Source organism: Sparus aurata, chromosome 13, assembly GCF_900880675.1.
Source record: "Sparus aurata chromosome 13, fSpaAur1.1, whole genome shotgun sequence".
Taxonomy (NCBI): Eukaryota; Metazoa; Chordata; class Actinopteri; order Spariformes; family Sparidae; genus Sparus; species Sparus aurata.
In genome coordinates, this window is record NC_044199.1 from 16,498,199 (window position 1) to 16,515,010 (window position 16,812).

Consider the following 16,812-nt stretch of genomic DNA (forward strand, 5'->3'; position numbering starts at 1 on the left):
TCATATATATTTATATAATTTTAAATAATTGCCATTAGTATGGTTTTTTAATATAGTTTATTTGTGTGTTTTATAGAAAGAAAAAATAAGGAAATAATGTTGGTGTTAAATTGTATTGTTCACCACAGTGCTGTAGTGTTGAGTTTAAATTATCTGTTATTTTTCTATTTTTCTATTGTATCCAATGTCTATATTGTATATATAGAGCCATCCCTTTATTTGGATCAACGTGTTGCAATCAATGGAAAAGACAACTGTAGTTGAAGATGAAAAACACAAACACAAACCTAACCTACCAGTCTATCAAACACAACAGCAGTCTTGACAGGAGATACGTAGACATTATATTCCCCATAGCTTCAGCTGAGACACATCACCAGGCAACAGGCAGGAAAGAGTGTACACAAAACACATTATACTCATTTCACCAGTCATTTTCTGCTCTCCGCAAACATGGGCTGTAAAAACAGTACAAGCAGCAGCCAAGCGCACTCAGCTTCTCCGGTTACAAAAAGCCGAGCCCTTGAGGCGTCGGGGATGGCATGTTGGTTTTAGTGAGTGATGAAAAGTTGAAGTGGTCTAAGGAATTAGCCAACAGGCTGAGATTGCAGGTAGGAGAAAACCATCGCCCCTTCTCACTCATCTATCATCCTACGGCATGTGATCCCCCTCAGGAGCAGTTCCCATGGTCTGTGCCAACCTGAGCATGCTCTGTGGGGTCTGGAGCCGAGACATCATAATAAAAACACTACGGTTGAGGCTGCAGATGCGGACATGCCACTCCTGCCCGACACTGAGGCTGGTAATTCCTGCACACATGCAGGTAGAGCGCACACAACACACACGCTGACAGACTTTGATACAAGACACTTTCTACAAAAAGCATGCAGTAACATGGCATGTTGTATGAAGGTGTTGTTTACTTTAAAATCATAAGAATCTTGGTTCAGCTATTGCCTTTATTGTCAGTGTTAGATTAAAAAAAATTAAGGGGGCAGCGTAATTGCTAACTGCAGCTCACTCTACTCTTCAGCTGTTTAACTAGGTTAGCTCGGTTAGCCACAGAGCTCACAGGTCAACCAAGTACAACAGCTTACCAGTGGACACCAGACTGGCACTGAACACAGCCTCCAAGACCAAAAGATACCAGTCTGAACACAGGGGACAGAGTACAGAGGTGATTTACAGCGGCTCCGACTTAGAGAAGACATAGCAGACGGGGACAGCAGAGGGGTGCAGTGGCGGACGGTGTACAGATGTAAAATAGGTGTAAAATACTTCCTTTTTTGACATTTAGTGAATTTTATGTTGCTTATTCATTAAACTTAAAGCTAAGAAGACTTTTGAAATGTGTATAATGAGACAGGGCAGGCTTGGGCTAGCTGGTTAACATGCTAATTTCCGTTGATATCTCTGTAGAACATTACACCGACTTCTTTGACGTAGACTCGATGACATTGTTCCTTCATATTCTGCTGATACTGTTAATTCATTTTTTGAATGTTTCAAATAAAGATTCTAGCTGTATCTCATATTTCCTTAAAAATGTCTTGATGCCAACAAAGAGTCTGGAATTAAAATCAGAATTTAAATGAGCATTTTCATACCTTTTCATGAAATAGGCTCAACACTAGGTCTCGAGAAAACTAAGTCTTAACAGTGCAGTGAGTACACTTTGAGAAAGTTTCTCTCATTTAGTCTTTTCTGAATATTTTGTAGATTACAAAGTTTTATGTAAGCATTAGCATTTCATTACCTTTTTCCTTTCTTTTTCCCTTGTTCCTTCCTTTCCCCCCCTCTACTTTCTTGCAGTAGCTCAACATTTCTACTACTTCTCTACTCCTATTACTTGGAATTGGAACATTTTCAGATAATTTCTTCATGTTGCAAATGTGAAAAAAGGTCAAACAAAAGTAAAGGTTTAAAATGTTTTAATGGATGATGCAGCACTGATATGTAACAGGTACTGAACACTGAAGGTCGACGTTTTTTCATAAATGCAATGGCTCTGATGATCTACAGCATTCACCTGCTAAAGCTTGTATTCTATTAAATATAACATACAGGCATACCAGCTGCAGTACAGTATAGAGAACGGTCTCCAAAGATCACGGGTTCTCATATCGTAAGTCTGACTCACAAAATGTGCTTGTTAAGTAAAAAAAAACAAAAAACAAATGTGCTTGTTAAGTAAAAAAGTAAACAAAGTTTAAACTCAAAACACAACAGAGTATTTATACTTTCTATTTACAGTGTACATATTTACATCAAAGCTTTTACAACTTTCAGGAAATACCTACGGTGCTGAAAGGGCTTTTTAAGTCCAGAGAGCTTTCTGAAGTATGGAATGACCCTCACCCAGCTCTGTGGCACCACGATAGCATTAAAATGACATTAAAGACAGTTCTGTACAGTGTTGGCAGTGTCTTTGCTCTCATTAGCAGGGTGCTGAGGCACACTGTGAGCCACTGGATTGTGGACAGTCTTTGTTGTTGTGCTCTGTCAGTTTGAGAATGACAACCTTCCTCTGGAGCGTCTTAACCTCGTGTGCAGGGGGTTGTTCAGCTACTGGTTGCACTGAGCTCTCAGTGACTAAGTCCTGGCAGTCCTTCGGCAGAAGCATAGTGATGATGTTTGAGTATCCACCCTGCACTGCCAGGTGTAATGGGCTGAGCCCCTGCTCGTCTGACAGGGCACCACCATCTGGACAGTGAAAGAGTAGCTCTTTCAGGACTTCACAGTGTCCGTTCTCTGCTGCCAGGTGGCAGGGGGTGCGTAGAGCCTGGTTGGATCTGTAGGGGTCTGCCCCCTCTTCTATCAACATCTTGACAGTGGCCAAGTGGCCTCGCTGGGAGGCCAGGTGGAGAGGAGTGAGTCCGTTGGTGTTCTGGGCATGGATATCCGCCTGGTGTTTGATCAAGAGGCGAGAGGTGCTGGTGTGGCCAGTCTCTGCCGCCACATGCAGGGGTGTGTTTAACCCAGCAGACGTCGTGTGAACATCTGCTCCGAGTTCGATCAGGATCCGTGCCACTCTGTACTGGCCTCTCTGAGATGCCAGATGCAGTGGTGTGCGACCATCCGTCGTCTGCCCGTCCACGTCGGCGCCGGCCTGTTTGACCAGCAGTTTGACGATGCCGAGATGCCCTTGCCAGGCAGCCAAGTGGAGTGCTGTCCAGTTGTCCTTACCCTTGATATGAACATCAGCGCCACGGCTCAGCAGCACACGGATTACGTTCTCCTGGCCGTGCTGGCATGCCACATGAGCTGGCGTGCGTCCTTGGCCATCGGTCTCATTGATAGCTGCCCCTCGGTCCAGGAGCAGGCGCGTGATGGCCTCGTCCCCGTTCTGGGCTGCCCAGTGCAGAGCTGTGTACTGGTCTTCATCCTTGGCATTGACGTTGGTGCTGCGCCGACCGAGCAGAAGTTCTGCCAGGGGCTTCATGTGCCTCTCCGTGGCCAGGTGCAGGGGTGTGGAGCCACGGCCATTTGCAAGGTTGGGATTGGCGTTGTTCAGGAGGAGGAACTTGACGGCCTCTTCGTTTGCCAAGGTGATGGCATGGTGGAGCAGACTGTCCCCACCATCAAGGAGAAGATCAACATCCTGAGGCTGGAGGATCTTCATCAACTTGGCAGTGTCTTTGGTCCTGATGGCCTCACACAGCTTCCGTCTCTGTACCTCAGCAGAGTCTGGGCAGGAGGGAAGCAAGGGATCGGTTAAAGGCAGAAGTCTTGAGTAAACATAAAATATGTGGTTCACATGAATAATGGTCCCATTTGTAGGTCTTTAATCAGCTCTTACCACACGTGCTTTCTTTCTCAAAAGACAGTGTGATGGAGTCTTGGGAGGAGAAGGCTGAATCTGCAGAGGAGATGCCGGACAGTCTCTTGCAAGTGCTCTCCTTGCTGTGACAGCTATCCTCCTTCACTCGATCAAAGCTCCTGGAGATCCCAGAATCCACCTGACTCAACAGCTCAGACAGGCTGTAATCTTTTTCTGGCAACATGGCTGACTTTGGACGCACCGGCTTGTTGTCTTTTACCTGGAAGACAAAAATCCAGATAAGCATATTTGGACAAGCTGGTCTCTGACAATCTTAACATTCCATTACATTTATACTCAGGTATGTAGCCGCTGCTCTTATTCAAAGCCCCTCACAGTACGATGCCTATTGACGTTACTGTGATAATTTGCTGAACTTGAGTTCGATTGTGTCAAAATCAATTGAAAACAGATGGAAGTTTGAAAACTGCCTGACCCTACAGACAGATATCATTTAGCAACAGCTGTCACCTCTTATGAGCAGGAAGTTTGTCTCCAGTCACGTACACAAGAGCACGGAAATGACACACAGGTTAAACTATCCCATCAGTCAACATTCCTTTTTCTGATGCAACTGTTCAAACACTTGAACAACTTATGACATTAAAAGTCATAATCATGTCTGGAGAACTTGGGAGATAAGCCTGTCGTTGTCTGGAAGTGTGGTTACACATTAATGGAAAATACATACAGTCAGTTTAAAAGCTGTATTGAAGAAAGGGATTCACGCAACACAACACAGCCACTGTTGGTTCAAAATCTAGATCATTTTTATTACTTTTATGGAGGTTCAAATGATCCACGGTTAAGAAATCTTCAAAAAACATTTCAAAGTGTCCAGAAGTTCAAAATGAGTGAATCACAAGGCTTTTACATTCAAAAACAGTCGTACCTGGTCACTTGTGACTGTGTTAGGGGAGGTGGGCTCTGACTCTGATGTTGATAAGGTTGGTGTTTTGGGCTCCTCTTGAGGTTTAGAGCAAAGCTCTTCAGCTTCAGATGTGATTTCTGTTAAAGAAAAACAAAAAAAACAGCTCTAGGTCAGGTTTCAGTAATACCAGGGTTGGGATTAGGGAGAAGAAAGGAAAGAAAAGCAGCACTAAAAGCAGGAGACAAAAACCTCAGTTTAAGAAACCACTGTACTAAGGGTTATCCTGCGTCCAGCTGAAGGACTAGGGTCAGTTTGATATTGATTTACTTCCTGTTGCTATGATAAACAAAGTCGACATTTGTTTTTTTTGTTATAGAGAGGCATTTTTTACCCTGGAAGCTGGGTCTGGCATTAGGGTTTGTGGTCCAGCAGCGCTGCATGAGGCTCAGGAACCCTGAACAGGCTGAAGGTCGACAGCGTGGCACAGCACCCAGATCTGGACGAACCCCCTTTACCACCTTCACCATGATCTGAAGGATGTTATTCTCTCCTATGGGTAAGACAATCATAAAGGTCAGACAAGAAAATACATAAATAAAACACAATATGTCAACGTTTTTCATATTTGTGGGGCACGTGAATCTAATCTGAAGCCTTTTTTTCTGATGAGGACATGTAGTGTGAAGACATGTTACATGCTCCAGTGTATGACAACATCATTTAGGGTGCTGGTAGGCACCAAAGCCTATAAAGATAGTTACGCGCAGTTTACCACCATCTCCCTGTGTGCTCAGATAAGGTGTACATGCTGTTGTTTCCCATGGGAGCCAAATGGATAAGCAGTTCCTGGTCTGGCCTCTGTCTATCTGACTGTGGGATCAGCCCAGTCAATGATTCAACACAAACAGGTAGAGGCCTTAATCACAGGTACTTCACCTCCCATTGTAGCCTTAATACCCTCCGCAGGTGGAGGAGGAAGATGGGAAGGGATGGTAACCGGGCTATTTCTCGCTTTTTAATTATGTCTGGATCAACATAGGCGGTGCCAGTGCCAACCTGGAAACCCAACTGGCCTTTAAAAGGAGCCAGATTCCTTGAAGTGAAGTGCTATCTGATACGCCTGGGAAAATACACAGTCTACTTCTAGTCTGGCCCTGTCCAGAGCACGCTCTGGAATCCAGCGAGTAAACAAATACAGTACAGCACCTGTATACACAAACTCACGCGCGCGCACACACACACGCACACGCGCGCACACACATACCTTAAAAGGTGTGACCTCTAGGCCTTTATTGGAAACAATGTAAGCCTAACCCTGCTAGGAAAATGTTAAAAATAGATGGAAATTTAGGACTGATAAAAGTTAATGTTTTTGATGATCCAAACATTTTTAGATACCAAGTCAGATGTTGGATTCAGTAAGTAGAATGTACAAGAAACAATCTCGTAACTCTAAACATTTAAGTGAACATTTTTTATATCAACATTTGTAAAATGGTCGAGCACATGTAGAACTGATCACATATTAAGTAAATAAATTGATGTTTTGAAGGTCACCAGAGGAATTCTTACAGAACATACAAAACAAATAACCCTCAATAACTTCTTTTGTTAGCTTTTAGCCATGCTAGCTGTGTGGCTCTGTGGATGGCAACGTCTGCTTATTTGTCAACTGTTGGAAGGATTGTTGTATAATTTGATGCAGACATTCAAATTCTTCTCGGGACTAATACTTACCCAAATGTTTCTAACAATGTTCAAACCCTCTAGTTGCTATACCGTTCAGGGAAACACAACAACAGATGACCCTTCAAGTCACCTAACTGGCCACACTATTGTTTGCAACCGTTTGTGTTATGGGGCACTTTTATTCATCGCCATGCAGCTTGTTTTCAATAACGAATTGTTATTAATTGTTGTTAATTGTTGTTATTGTTTTGATTGACAGTGTCAGAAAAAAGTACTAGTGTAATACTAGTGTAGTGTAACCCTGAAGTTTTTTATTATCATCAAGTCAAAATTGTATTTTGTCCAAAACATTGTTTGTTACCAAATATCTGCAAAACTAATGACGTCCCATCAGTCTGTGCTGTACTTTGTGTTAAGTGCTAATTAGGAGATACTGACCCATCATGGCGACCATGGTAAACATCACACCTACTAAATGTCACCATTTTAGCATTGTGATGTTGACAGATTAAGTTGCTTGTTAGCAGAATGGTGTCAGCATTTAACTTAAAAGCACCAAGGTGCCTATTACAGCTTGGTTGGTAAGGTTTGGGCATGAGAACAACAAATGTGCTTTGCCATCTTTCTTTTTACTTTTAGCATCCCTGACTTTTTGAATTTTCACCGCAGGAATGGCTTTAATAATAAGAAATGAAAAAGCTTCCCATCAGCTTTAGAGGAAAACCTCCCTGGTTTCATGCATCAATCATAGTCTCACCTTGGTAAGGCTTCTTCTGTGTGAGAATCCCCCAGATAACGATGGAGAAACTGGAAAGGAGGCAAAATGAAATTGAAAGGATCAGCACAGGATAATTATCAGAAGACACTTCCAAGTAACTGGAATGTTTTCTATTTTAAGCACGTGATTTGTACCGTGCAACACTTTAACTGTGTGAACCAGAATGGCGGTTTAATATATTGTCAGACCATTTTCAAGAAAATGAGATTAGTCTGCCTTTATCACACTTAACATGATATAACTCGTGTGCTACCAAACCCATTTCCTACATGTGATTAATTACAGAGAATTATGAGTCAGAGCTTCACTGAAGATAAATAAGTAGGGGAAAGGCAGACAGGCAGCACCACCTATCCCAACACAAAGCCTGACATGCACACAAAAAAAAGGTTGCATGCAAAACACTAAAAAAAGTCCAACCTGTATACATCATGCTTGGTGTCCGACACTCTGTCCTTTTCAATGATGCTCTCAGGCGGCAGGTAGGCGATAGTGCCACAGAAGCCATCTCTGCTGATGTCGTCAGCCCGTGACAGGCCGTTCCACCTGGCCAGGCCAAAATCAGATATCTGTGGTGGAAAGAGATCAGATAAGACCCTCAAAAAGACTAAGACCCACTGCTTTCTCTTCTCATGAAGAACCGTGACACTGATGACTAACTTTGCCCGCTGAGTGTGACGGGCTGCTAAGCTCTTATTATGTGCACTCAGTGGTATGATGAGGGCAACGCAGCCATGTCCCAGCCTGTAGGAGAGGAGAGGCCCTTCACGTTTGTGTGGAAGAGCGCACACCCACACACACTGACAGAGGGAGATTTAACAGGAGCTGAATTAATCCTGTCTGGACAGGCCCGGGTGAGGTGTTTACATCCAGGTATTAAACTCTAGTATTGAAGATTCCCACCCATTGCGCTTAGTACAGTTGAGCTGTTCAGAGGTTCGACAGAGGCTGACAGACACCTATTTGCCCAGAGCGTGTGCAGGGCTGTCATTTAAAAATGGATGAGAAGGCATAGCGAACCAGCCCACAGCTGAAATTCCTTCTAAAACACCAACTGTGACTTTAAATCGGCTGTCAAATCAGTCTCACAGCACCAAAACCATTCATCCGATACTTCATACATAAAAGCTTTTTGTTATTTCTTTCTGATGATTATTACTTTTCCCCAACCCTTTTTTTTTTTTTTTAAATGCTTTAATACATATTGTTACTGCCATAACAAAACCTTGAAGCTGTTCTGATGAGTTTTCTCAGTAATGACTACAATTGCATACATTTAAGCTTTACCTATTTTAAACAATAACATTACCACAGAAAGGATTTGGACCATATCTTGTGTCTTTTTCATGACGAGTTCTGTACCTTGACGTGATAGTGAGCATCCAGCAGGATGTTGGCTGGCTTCAGGTCCAGATGTAGCAGCGGTGGGTTCATACAGTGCAGGAAGTTCATTCCCACCGCGGTCTCGTGGATGATGCGGAAGCGGAGCTCCCAGGGCAACGGCTCGGTGGCCAGCAGGGTCTCCAGGGAGCCGGTCTCCATGTACTCCATGACGAGGCCCTGGGGGTCCTCACAGATCCCGTACACAGGCAGTATGTAGCGGAACTTGGCCGCCTCCATCTTCTTGGCCTCCTCGAGCAGCTCTGAGCGCTCCCTGTGATTTAAACATAGTGATTACATCATTTTTATGTTACACAAAGTCTGTGGTTCATTGTATGGGCGACTCCTGGAGTCAGCAATGTTATGAAGTGCCAACAAGCCGTGGCTGAAACGAGGTGAAACATTTCAAGATATGTAGCTTAGTTTATTTTTAACTAATACCCTCCACGTCCACAGCCAAACAGAGTTTTATCAAATCCAATATCTCATCAAACATTAACCTAATGATTCTGAGGTCATGCTTTACTCACTGACATGTAATACTTTGCAAAACTTTTGTCCTCACCCAGATTCCAGCCCATTACACATCATCCTCACTGAGCACCCAGCTATGCAAAATGTGTTTTAGCGTTAACCTTAGAGGCTGTGACAGCGGGACCTCTGCAGACCTCTACAATTTATTTACCAGCGTTTATCTGAAGCATGTGGATTGTGAACTCAACTGTCCAGAGGCACTTTTTTAAGGCCTGGAGGGAATTCCAGACCAGCCTGGAATGCATCAGGAGAGCATTAAACAGAGCTCTTGTTCTCTGTTGCTCAACCTTTTGCACAGCTCCCTTTATCAGTCCACCGGCTCTGCTGACATACCTCAAACCCAACTGTGCGGGTCAATCGTGACCTCAGCGCCCATATCTCCAGCAGAGGTTGATTTAAAACAGCAAAGTCTTAATGAGGACAGATGGGAGAAAGATAAGTCACTAATGGCTGTATTTATTGGAATGTGCTTCAAAAGCAGAACTAGGTGAGCCGGACTGGGAATTCGCCTTTTTTTTTTTCCACCATCAATAAAATGAAATTAGATGCACAGGAGAGACTCCTACATCTCCTCAGAGTCTTTTATGCGCCAAGTGTATCAGGTTACTAAAAGAGTCGTGTTCTATAGGGGGCAGCCTTCCTATAATTCTCCTGTATTGTCAGTGCAAGTGAGGGGAGGCCAGGACCCCAAATGTGCCAGGCAAGAATAGTCAAACATGATACGGGAGAATGGGCGAGCACTTGTTTGCTAAATCCTTCATCTAATCCAAAGTGCTCTTCAGAACCAAACAATGTCTCTGCTTCAACAGAGGCCCAGTAAGACCGGTTTTACAGCTCCTTTTATTGTCAGTGCCACACAGCAGCAGCCTGCAACCCCGGCAGACAAAGGTGGCTTTGAGTCTTTGAGCTGCTGAATGTTATGCGTGGGTCAACGAAGGCTGCCGTCCAATGACTGTTTATGTACTCTGCAGATGTTTGCACATGATAACATCTTCGGTTCAGGTTCAGCGGAAGCTTTAAGTTGCACCGCAGGTTCTGAGAGGATGTCAGTCCTCTTTTTCTTTTTTTTATAGCAATGCTGAATAGGCACTTCCTTTTTGCAAGTTATCTGTTTTAAATGTTTTGGTGACGCTGACCAGATGAGAGATCATAATCTGATATCAGACCATCAAAAAACAAAAGAAAGAACATAATCAGTCGAGTGATCGATTGAGGCAATTTCACTCGGATGTAGATATCCGTGTCTGGAGCTCAATCTCAGTGTCACATCATTCAGAAAGGACAGGTGCAACTCAGTGACTCAGTGTCACATATGAATCACTCAGACACATTTGTCTACAAGTTAAAAGGTTTAAGGTTCTTGTGAGGGAATATTTATATTTGTATGGGTTAAAAGTTGAGAAGAATGGAAAGTTCCATTGCAATGCAGGCTGTTGTGCCAGCGAAGGGGTCGACTCACACAGAACATGACACCGGTCACACACACAGTAGGACAGCTGAGCCACGCACAAGCGCGCACACACACACACACACACACTTTTTCTCTCATACAAACACTTCCAAACAAAAATCCCTTTTCTGTCTTTTTTTTAGCCAGGGATCCATGCAGAGCAAAGATGAGATTCATGGGTATGCAAATTGTAACAGAATTAAAGATGCTTGTTATATCTCTATTAGTGCCTGCGGGAGAAGCCCTGCTACCCTTAATGACATGTACATTTATGTAAATGACCTCAGGGAGGTACCCTGAGGGCCATTACATAAATACTTCTCTGTTGATTAGAGAGATCAGCAGTGAACCCTTTATGTTCTGGTCTGGTTGGAGTGAGCGAACAGAAATGGCCCTGAGCAGTGTGGGCCTTTACCTTTACCCTTGGGGATGAATCAGCAAGTTAATACTCCTTGAAACACAGCTCAACAGTGTCTGAATATCTAAACATGGCCTCTGTCTGCTGCTCGGGCAACTCTTTAGCTGCTTCGTGTGCCCAGACGGGCAGCAAGTGAGTCACACACAACCTCTGTTGTTTAACTTTTAAAAAGTCTGAAGCACTGAATGACTTTTCTTTTTTTTTAAATCAGCACAATCACAATCAAAGCCTCTGTCCGTCTACCATCTGGTGAGACACTGCTCATCAAATAATAAACTTAAGGGACAGGCACTGAGAACAGACGGATGTGACATCTGGGGCCTAGGAGGAGTAAAAACATAAGTAAAGAAGAAGTGTCCAAATGTTCAGCTAAACTTTTTTTTACACTTTTAAATGTTTTTTAACATACACACATGTTCAAAGAGAAAACATCTGGCTTAACAGCTGGAACTTACTTGTCATCCACATGAAGGCAGGGAGGGCACTTGATAGCCAGCCATGTTTTCCACTGTACGTGCCGGACTTTGTATACTTGCCCAAATCCACCGGAGCCTATTTTCTCCCAGCTGCCAAACTCCGAGCAATCAAAGGTCCTTAACAGCCCCATATTCCCATGTGGAGAGTCAGGGACGTCCATATCCGTGTCAGTAAACCCACCAGCTGGGTAAATTCCTTTTTTGTTCGTCTCCAAGGCGCAATCAGGGCAAGTGAACACACACACCGACCTGCCCGCTTGTGAGCTCTTCCTTGTTTTTCCCCTTGTCAAGCTCAGTGAGGCCCCTCCTCCTCTTCAGGTAAAAGGAGGGGTTGGGCCTGCTGCCGTGACATCACTTCCTGGTTTTGAAACACACAGGGAAGAGGTGGAAAAATTTAAGACAGGCCACCAGGCACCACGCCGCCACAGTGTCCCTAGACATTTGTTTTCCAGATGCCCCGAAGCCTCAAGCTTCCTCATGTTTCTGCCATGAAAAGGAGAGAATAATCTCTGCCATGAGCCAGAGTCCATGAACCCAGGGATGTGTTATTTCATAAACACCCCTTTGTCGCACTGTAGTCATTATCCAACTCAAGCAGCCCGAGGTAAGAAGAGGGAAGGTGTCCTTACAATAGGTGGGTTATGTGATATTGACCCGAGGGTTTGGGAATGTGTGGACTCATCTTCTCAGCACAAACTCACCCAGCAGAGGGGTCATCGTGTTCTCTCATAGCTGCGGATCGTCATGACACGGAATTTACCAGTGACAGAACTGTGTGAATGTCTGTGTGTTTCTGCCATGAACAGGGGGGAAAAATCTTTGTCAGTTATTCAATTGTAGTCCAGGGTCAGAAACAGAAAAGCCATGAAGCCGATATGGGACAAAGTGTTATGCTCAAGGACACTTCTGCGCTCAAACCGTCTCGAACCCATGTCCTCTGGTAGCAGACTGTAAATGATTAATTTCTCACTCGTCATAAAACAAGCATGCAGCAGAGGACAAACCAACCCAATCTCAAATTACTGTTTTATAGGTTGATGTAAATGTAATGAAGCAAGAATGCACAGAATACATCATACACACAAATCATAGAACAGTGTTCATTAAAGGAATGCAGGGCTTCAGCTGCGAGCCCCTGAATGTCAGACATCAGACTGAAATGTCACTTAAATGTAGGTCCTAATGCCTGTACCGTATACAGGCCCTTACTACAGATCATTGTTAAGGCCGCAAAGAGGTTTTGTCCTAAAAAACAAGATTGTTGAACCAGAAATCTTAGTCTTAGGGACTGTTAAAATGTTTCTTTGTAATATATAATATGTAAGAAAATGTCTCAAAGGTCAAATTGATAACAGTTTCATGTTGACAAACCATTTTCTTTAAAATAGTAATCTCCAGATGTTACTTAAAGGCTTCTTAAAAATGTTTTATGATTGTGAATGGATAATTTAAAAACATGTATGTCAGTCCAAAAATATTGTTTTGTTTATGTCTATGTATGATCTTACAGTTGGTTCCAGCCTCGGACAAGGTTGGGGAGCCAACAGTGTCACGTTGCTGGTGTCACGTGTTATCTGAGTTTCATCAGCGATCAAGAGTCGTTAGTTGCCAGATCTGATTTATACCTAAGATAGAAGAAGAAGAATCTTTATTTGTCAGACATGTAAACACACCCGAAATTTGTCCTCTGCATTTAACCCATCACTAGCTGCACAGCATACTGTGCTGCCCTAATGTTAGCCAGCTAGCATTAGCAATATTAATGTCAGTAACGTAACCTTTAGCTAGAATTGACAATGTTAGCGTTATCTTGTGTTAGCCAGCCTTCAGCGGTGGTGGTTGTTTAATGGTGTGTTCACCACCAGCGAAACAAGTTTGAATGCAGGGTCATCAGTGCTCATTAGCATTACTCAGACAAGTGTTGTTTCGCCCCAAACAGCCAGATTACTTTATTGTACGTTCACTGTTAGTAAGCAGGCATCGAGGGTGTGTGTGTTTATGTGTGTTTGAATTCAGGTCAACCCCGCACTAAAATCAGCACTCAACAGAGATCCTGGTTCTCTTTCCTCTTTTTCCCCTCTCCCTTCTGTCAGGTTATGTTCAAGTACATTTCCCCTCCAGTCAGCAATCAACAGTACAGAGCATGAACACCCGACATTGGAGGTCACCTCCATGTGTTTGCTGCTGCAGTCAGGTTGATAAACAGATGTGAAGATAAATCCACTTTTGTGGATGTTAAGAGGTAACCTGTTAGCTTTCCCCCTCTGGCAGCAAACGGCTCATGATCAGAACGGAATCCAATGCGATTATGGGTGTTTATTCCTCCAGGAGGCCTAGCTCTGCACGTGACTCTTTCCTCCTGAGAGAAAATCAGAACAAGACCTGAGCCAGTCATACCAAATATTCCTAAATTGAAACCAGAAAGCTATATTAGATACATCTACGTGCAAATTGTTGCGGATGCTCTGGCGCATCAGCTCCTCTTGCCCTGTGTTATTTAATCAGGCACAACAGAGTATAAAAATGCAATGTAATGCCCCTCCACAAACAGAATTATTTATTCGGTAATGTTGTTTGCTGTCTGATAAAAATCTAACCTCTGTTTACCTCTACCTAACTTGGCATTAATACATGATGTCATGTTGCCACCCTACTCCACCCATTGCTCAAGATTAAATTGGCAAACTGGAAGGACGAGGTATTAGGACTGAGTGGAAATATGTCATCAGGGAAGCTGTCGAGACAAAAAGCAGATGTCGTTGTTCCGCGAGGATCCAGGGTACATTTCAGGCTGCTGGATCTTGTCACTGCCGCACAGATCAGTGTTTGTCCCCCGAGCTGCTCAGAGGCATAAACATGAACAGCAGATAGAGGTTGAAAGTTGGTGGGCGGTGTGAACTGGAGCCTTCTGAGGTGTTAGTCCACCCCTCGTCCAAAGTGTAAATGTATTCTCTCAGGCGTCACAACACCTCTCGCTCATTAGCAACAGAGTGGAGCTTTTATTGACGTGTTAATTAAATCAGCTCCTTTAATCTGTGTTACTGCTCAGGGTTAAAAACAAGAAAGTAAATCAGGATATTCCACTTCTTCCCACTCTGAGAGAGTGGCTCCTTTTGTTTCGACTCAAATCTTTGCTGTAAATAGTAAATCATGCCACTAGTACCTATGTCACGACATCTAGGAGCAACACAAACCACTTATCTTAAGATATTAGAATGTTGCACAGTAAATGTCAGCTTGTGACAGCATGTCCGTTGGTGGCAGCTCAGGTATGTGCTGGCATATTATCGAAAGTTTAATTGCATCTTCCCACTAACCCCTTTCATCAGAAAGTCTTTGAGGCATGTGTGTGGGCATGCAGGTTATCAAACACCAAGTATGACTGTGAGGAATTCACAATGACAGCTCTTTGTCCTAAACCTTGAAAAAAATTGTTTTGAATGCCCGCTGTTATTTTTCACTGATTGAGAGAATTTGTCCTAGAAGGAAAATCAATATTAAATGTTATGTAACAGGGAATATTCAAGATGATTACTAATTTTTTCCCCATGTCTGCAAGATGTTGGCAGACTTTACTGCCACCTACTGGTGGTTTATATTAAAGCATTTAGCCTGTGATAAGACTCAGCTTCAAAGATATATTCATGGTGAGTAACTGCAAAAAATTCAAGCTAATTTCACATTTGAAATAGTGAAGAAACATGGAAATGTTACCGAATCTGTCAGCGGTGACGTTTTTTTCTTCTGCAGAGTTCATTGCTGGGTCGCAATATCTCTCTTTGCAGCTGTGTTTGATCTTTCCAATATTAAACTATAGTCCTAGATATGGAGAGTATGAAAAGTTTCAATGGTTTGGCTTTTATAAAACAATACTGGCACTCATCATGTCTCTTGTCAATACGTCGCTTCTGTTGGTTAAGGATTTAAGGAAAGATACATGTACCTTAAGCCCCAGTCACCCGTAATGACATTAGTAGAACAGATGTTAACTAACTGGAGGGGAGTCGACAGGCCTTTTGTACTGCCTTCATGTGGGTTGCTGAGCCTTGGCTTAAACAACCCATGGAAGGCCAGTTGACTCTGGCGACTCTGAAACTCAGAGCTCACACGTGTCGACTCTGTAAGATCATACCGGCACAGTTTAAAAGCCTGCAACTCCCCTCCAGTCAGTTCGAACTGAGGAAGCCCCTTGGATGAGAGGTGAAACGTCGTCAAGAAACTGGTACAAGTCCAGTTGCCTACGATACAGCACTTAGAATTACCATGACCTGGACGGCTGAGAACCTTCATCAACAATAGATGTTAATGTTTCTGGTATTAGTGTTGCATGAGATCAGAATCAATATCAAACCTCTGTGATTGATAAAAAAAGACTTTTGAACTGTTGACAGTTAGTTTATGTGAATGGACAGTGCTGTGCCTGTGGGAGTTTACAGATTTGTTCCGAGTCATTTATCGACTTAAAAACAAAATATGATTCCCCTAATAAGTATGTTAAAAACATTTACAACTTCTGAGTTTAGTTCATTCCCCCATTAACGAAAAAACTGTGGTTAGAGAAGAGATGATACAATAAGAATATAAAGGGATGGATGTTATCGAAACCAGAGGATCTTATAGTTTTCTGTCTGAGTGATTTTCGTCGCTTTCATTCATTCATTTCATTAAAGAAAGACCTCGGCCTAGATTTAAATGAGGATACTTAATCATGCAAATGCGAGACACATCTCATTTTAAGTATTTGATGACTGTGGGATGAGTAAGGGATGATGTATAGAACGGCGGTCATTATCGGGAAAATAAGTCCCAACAGGACTTCGCGTCGGGGTCCGGTTCGTACATAATCAACTTTCCTTCTCCCGTAAGTTCTATTTTGCCACTCTTTGTGTGATTGCTCTTTTTGTACGCTTTTGTAAAGTTATGATTACAAACTCTCTCTCCACCCCCCTACACTTAAGTGTAGTTAATTTGTCAAAAAAGGACAAACAGGTGTTCTAACAGCTCAACTGCTAGGGCAGGTGACCCGTGTACTGGAGGCCTCAGCAGCCGCCTGGGCTTGAATCAGGCCCGAGGCCCTCTGCTGCATTTCTTCCCACACTCTCTCTCCCCTGTGTCCTATAACTCTCTGAGCTGACCTGTCAAATAATATAAGCAAGAAAAAAAAGTCAGTGTGACAGCTTTAACTGTGGACATATTTTTAGGATCCTTTTCTTTCATATATATATGAAATATATATATATATATACATATATGTATATATATATATATATATACACATATATATGTATATATATATATATATATATATATATATACACATATATATGTATATATATATATATAGATATATATATATATATATATATAATTCTCATATGTGAGGTTTTGGTGTTCTT

At 42.8% G+C, this 16,812-nt stretch overlaps 1 protein-coding gene across 1 annotated transcript; it reads right to left on the reverse strand.

The window, feature by feature from the left end:
- Positions 1–1,914: 1,914 nt before the first annotated feature.
- Positions 1,915–11,692, reverse strand: ripk4 (receptor-interacting serine-threonine kinase 4). Its single transcript, XM_030439094.1, has 8 exons — positions 11,396–11,692; positions 8,521–8,812; positions 7,579–7,727; positions 7,138–7,187; positions 5,083–5,241; positions 4,713–4,828; positions 3,800–4,040; positions 1,915–3,687 (listed from the first exon to the last, which is right to left on the reverse strand). The coding sequence occupies exons 1-8, from the start codon at positions 11,575–11,577 to the stop codon at positions 2,438–2,440; spliced, it is 2,439 nt and encodes an 812-aa protein (XP_030294954.1). The 5' UTR covers positions 11,578–11,692; the 3' UTR covers positions 1,915–2,437.
- Positions 11,693–16,812: the final 5,120 nt, after the last annotated feature.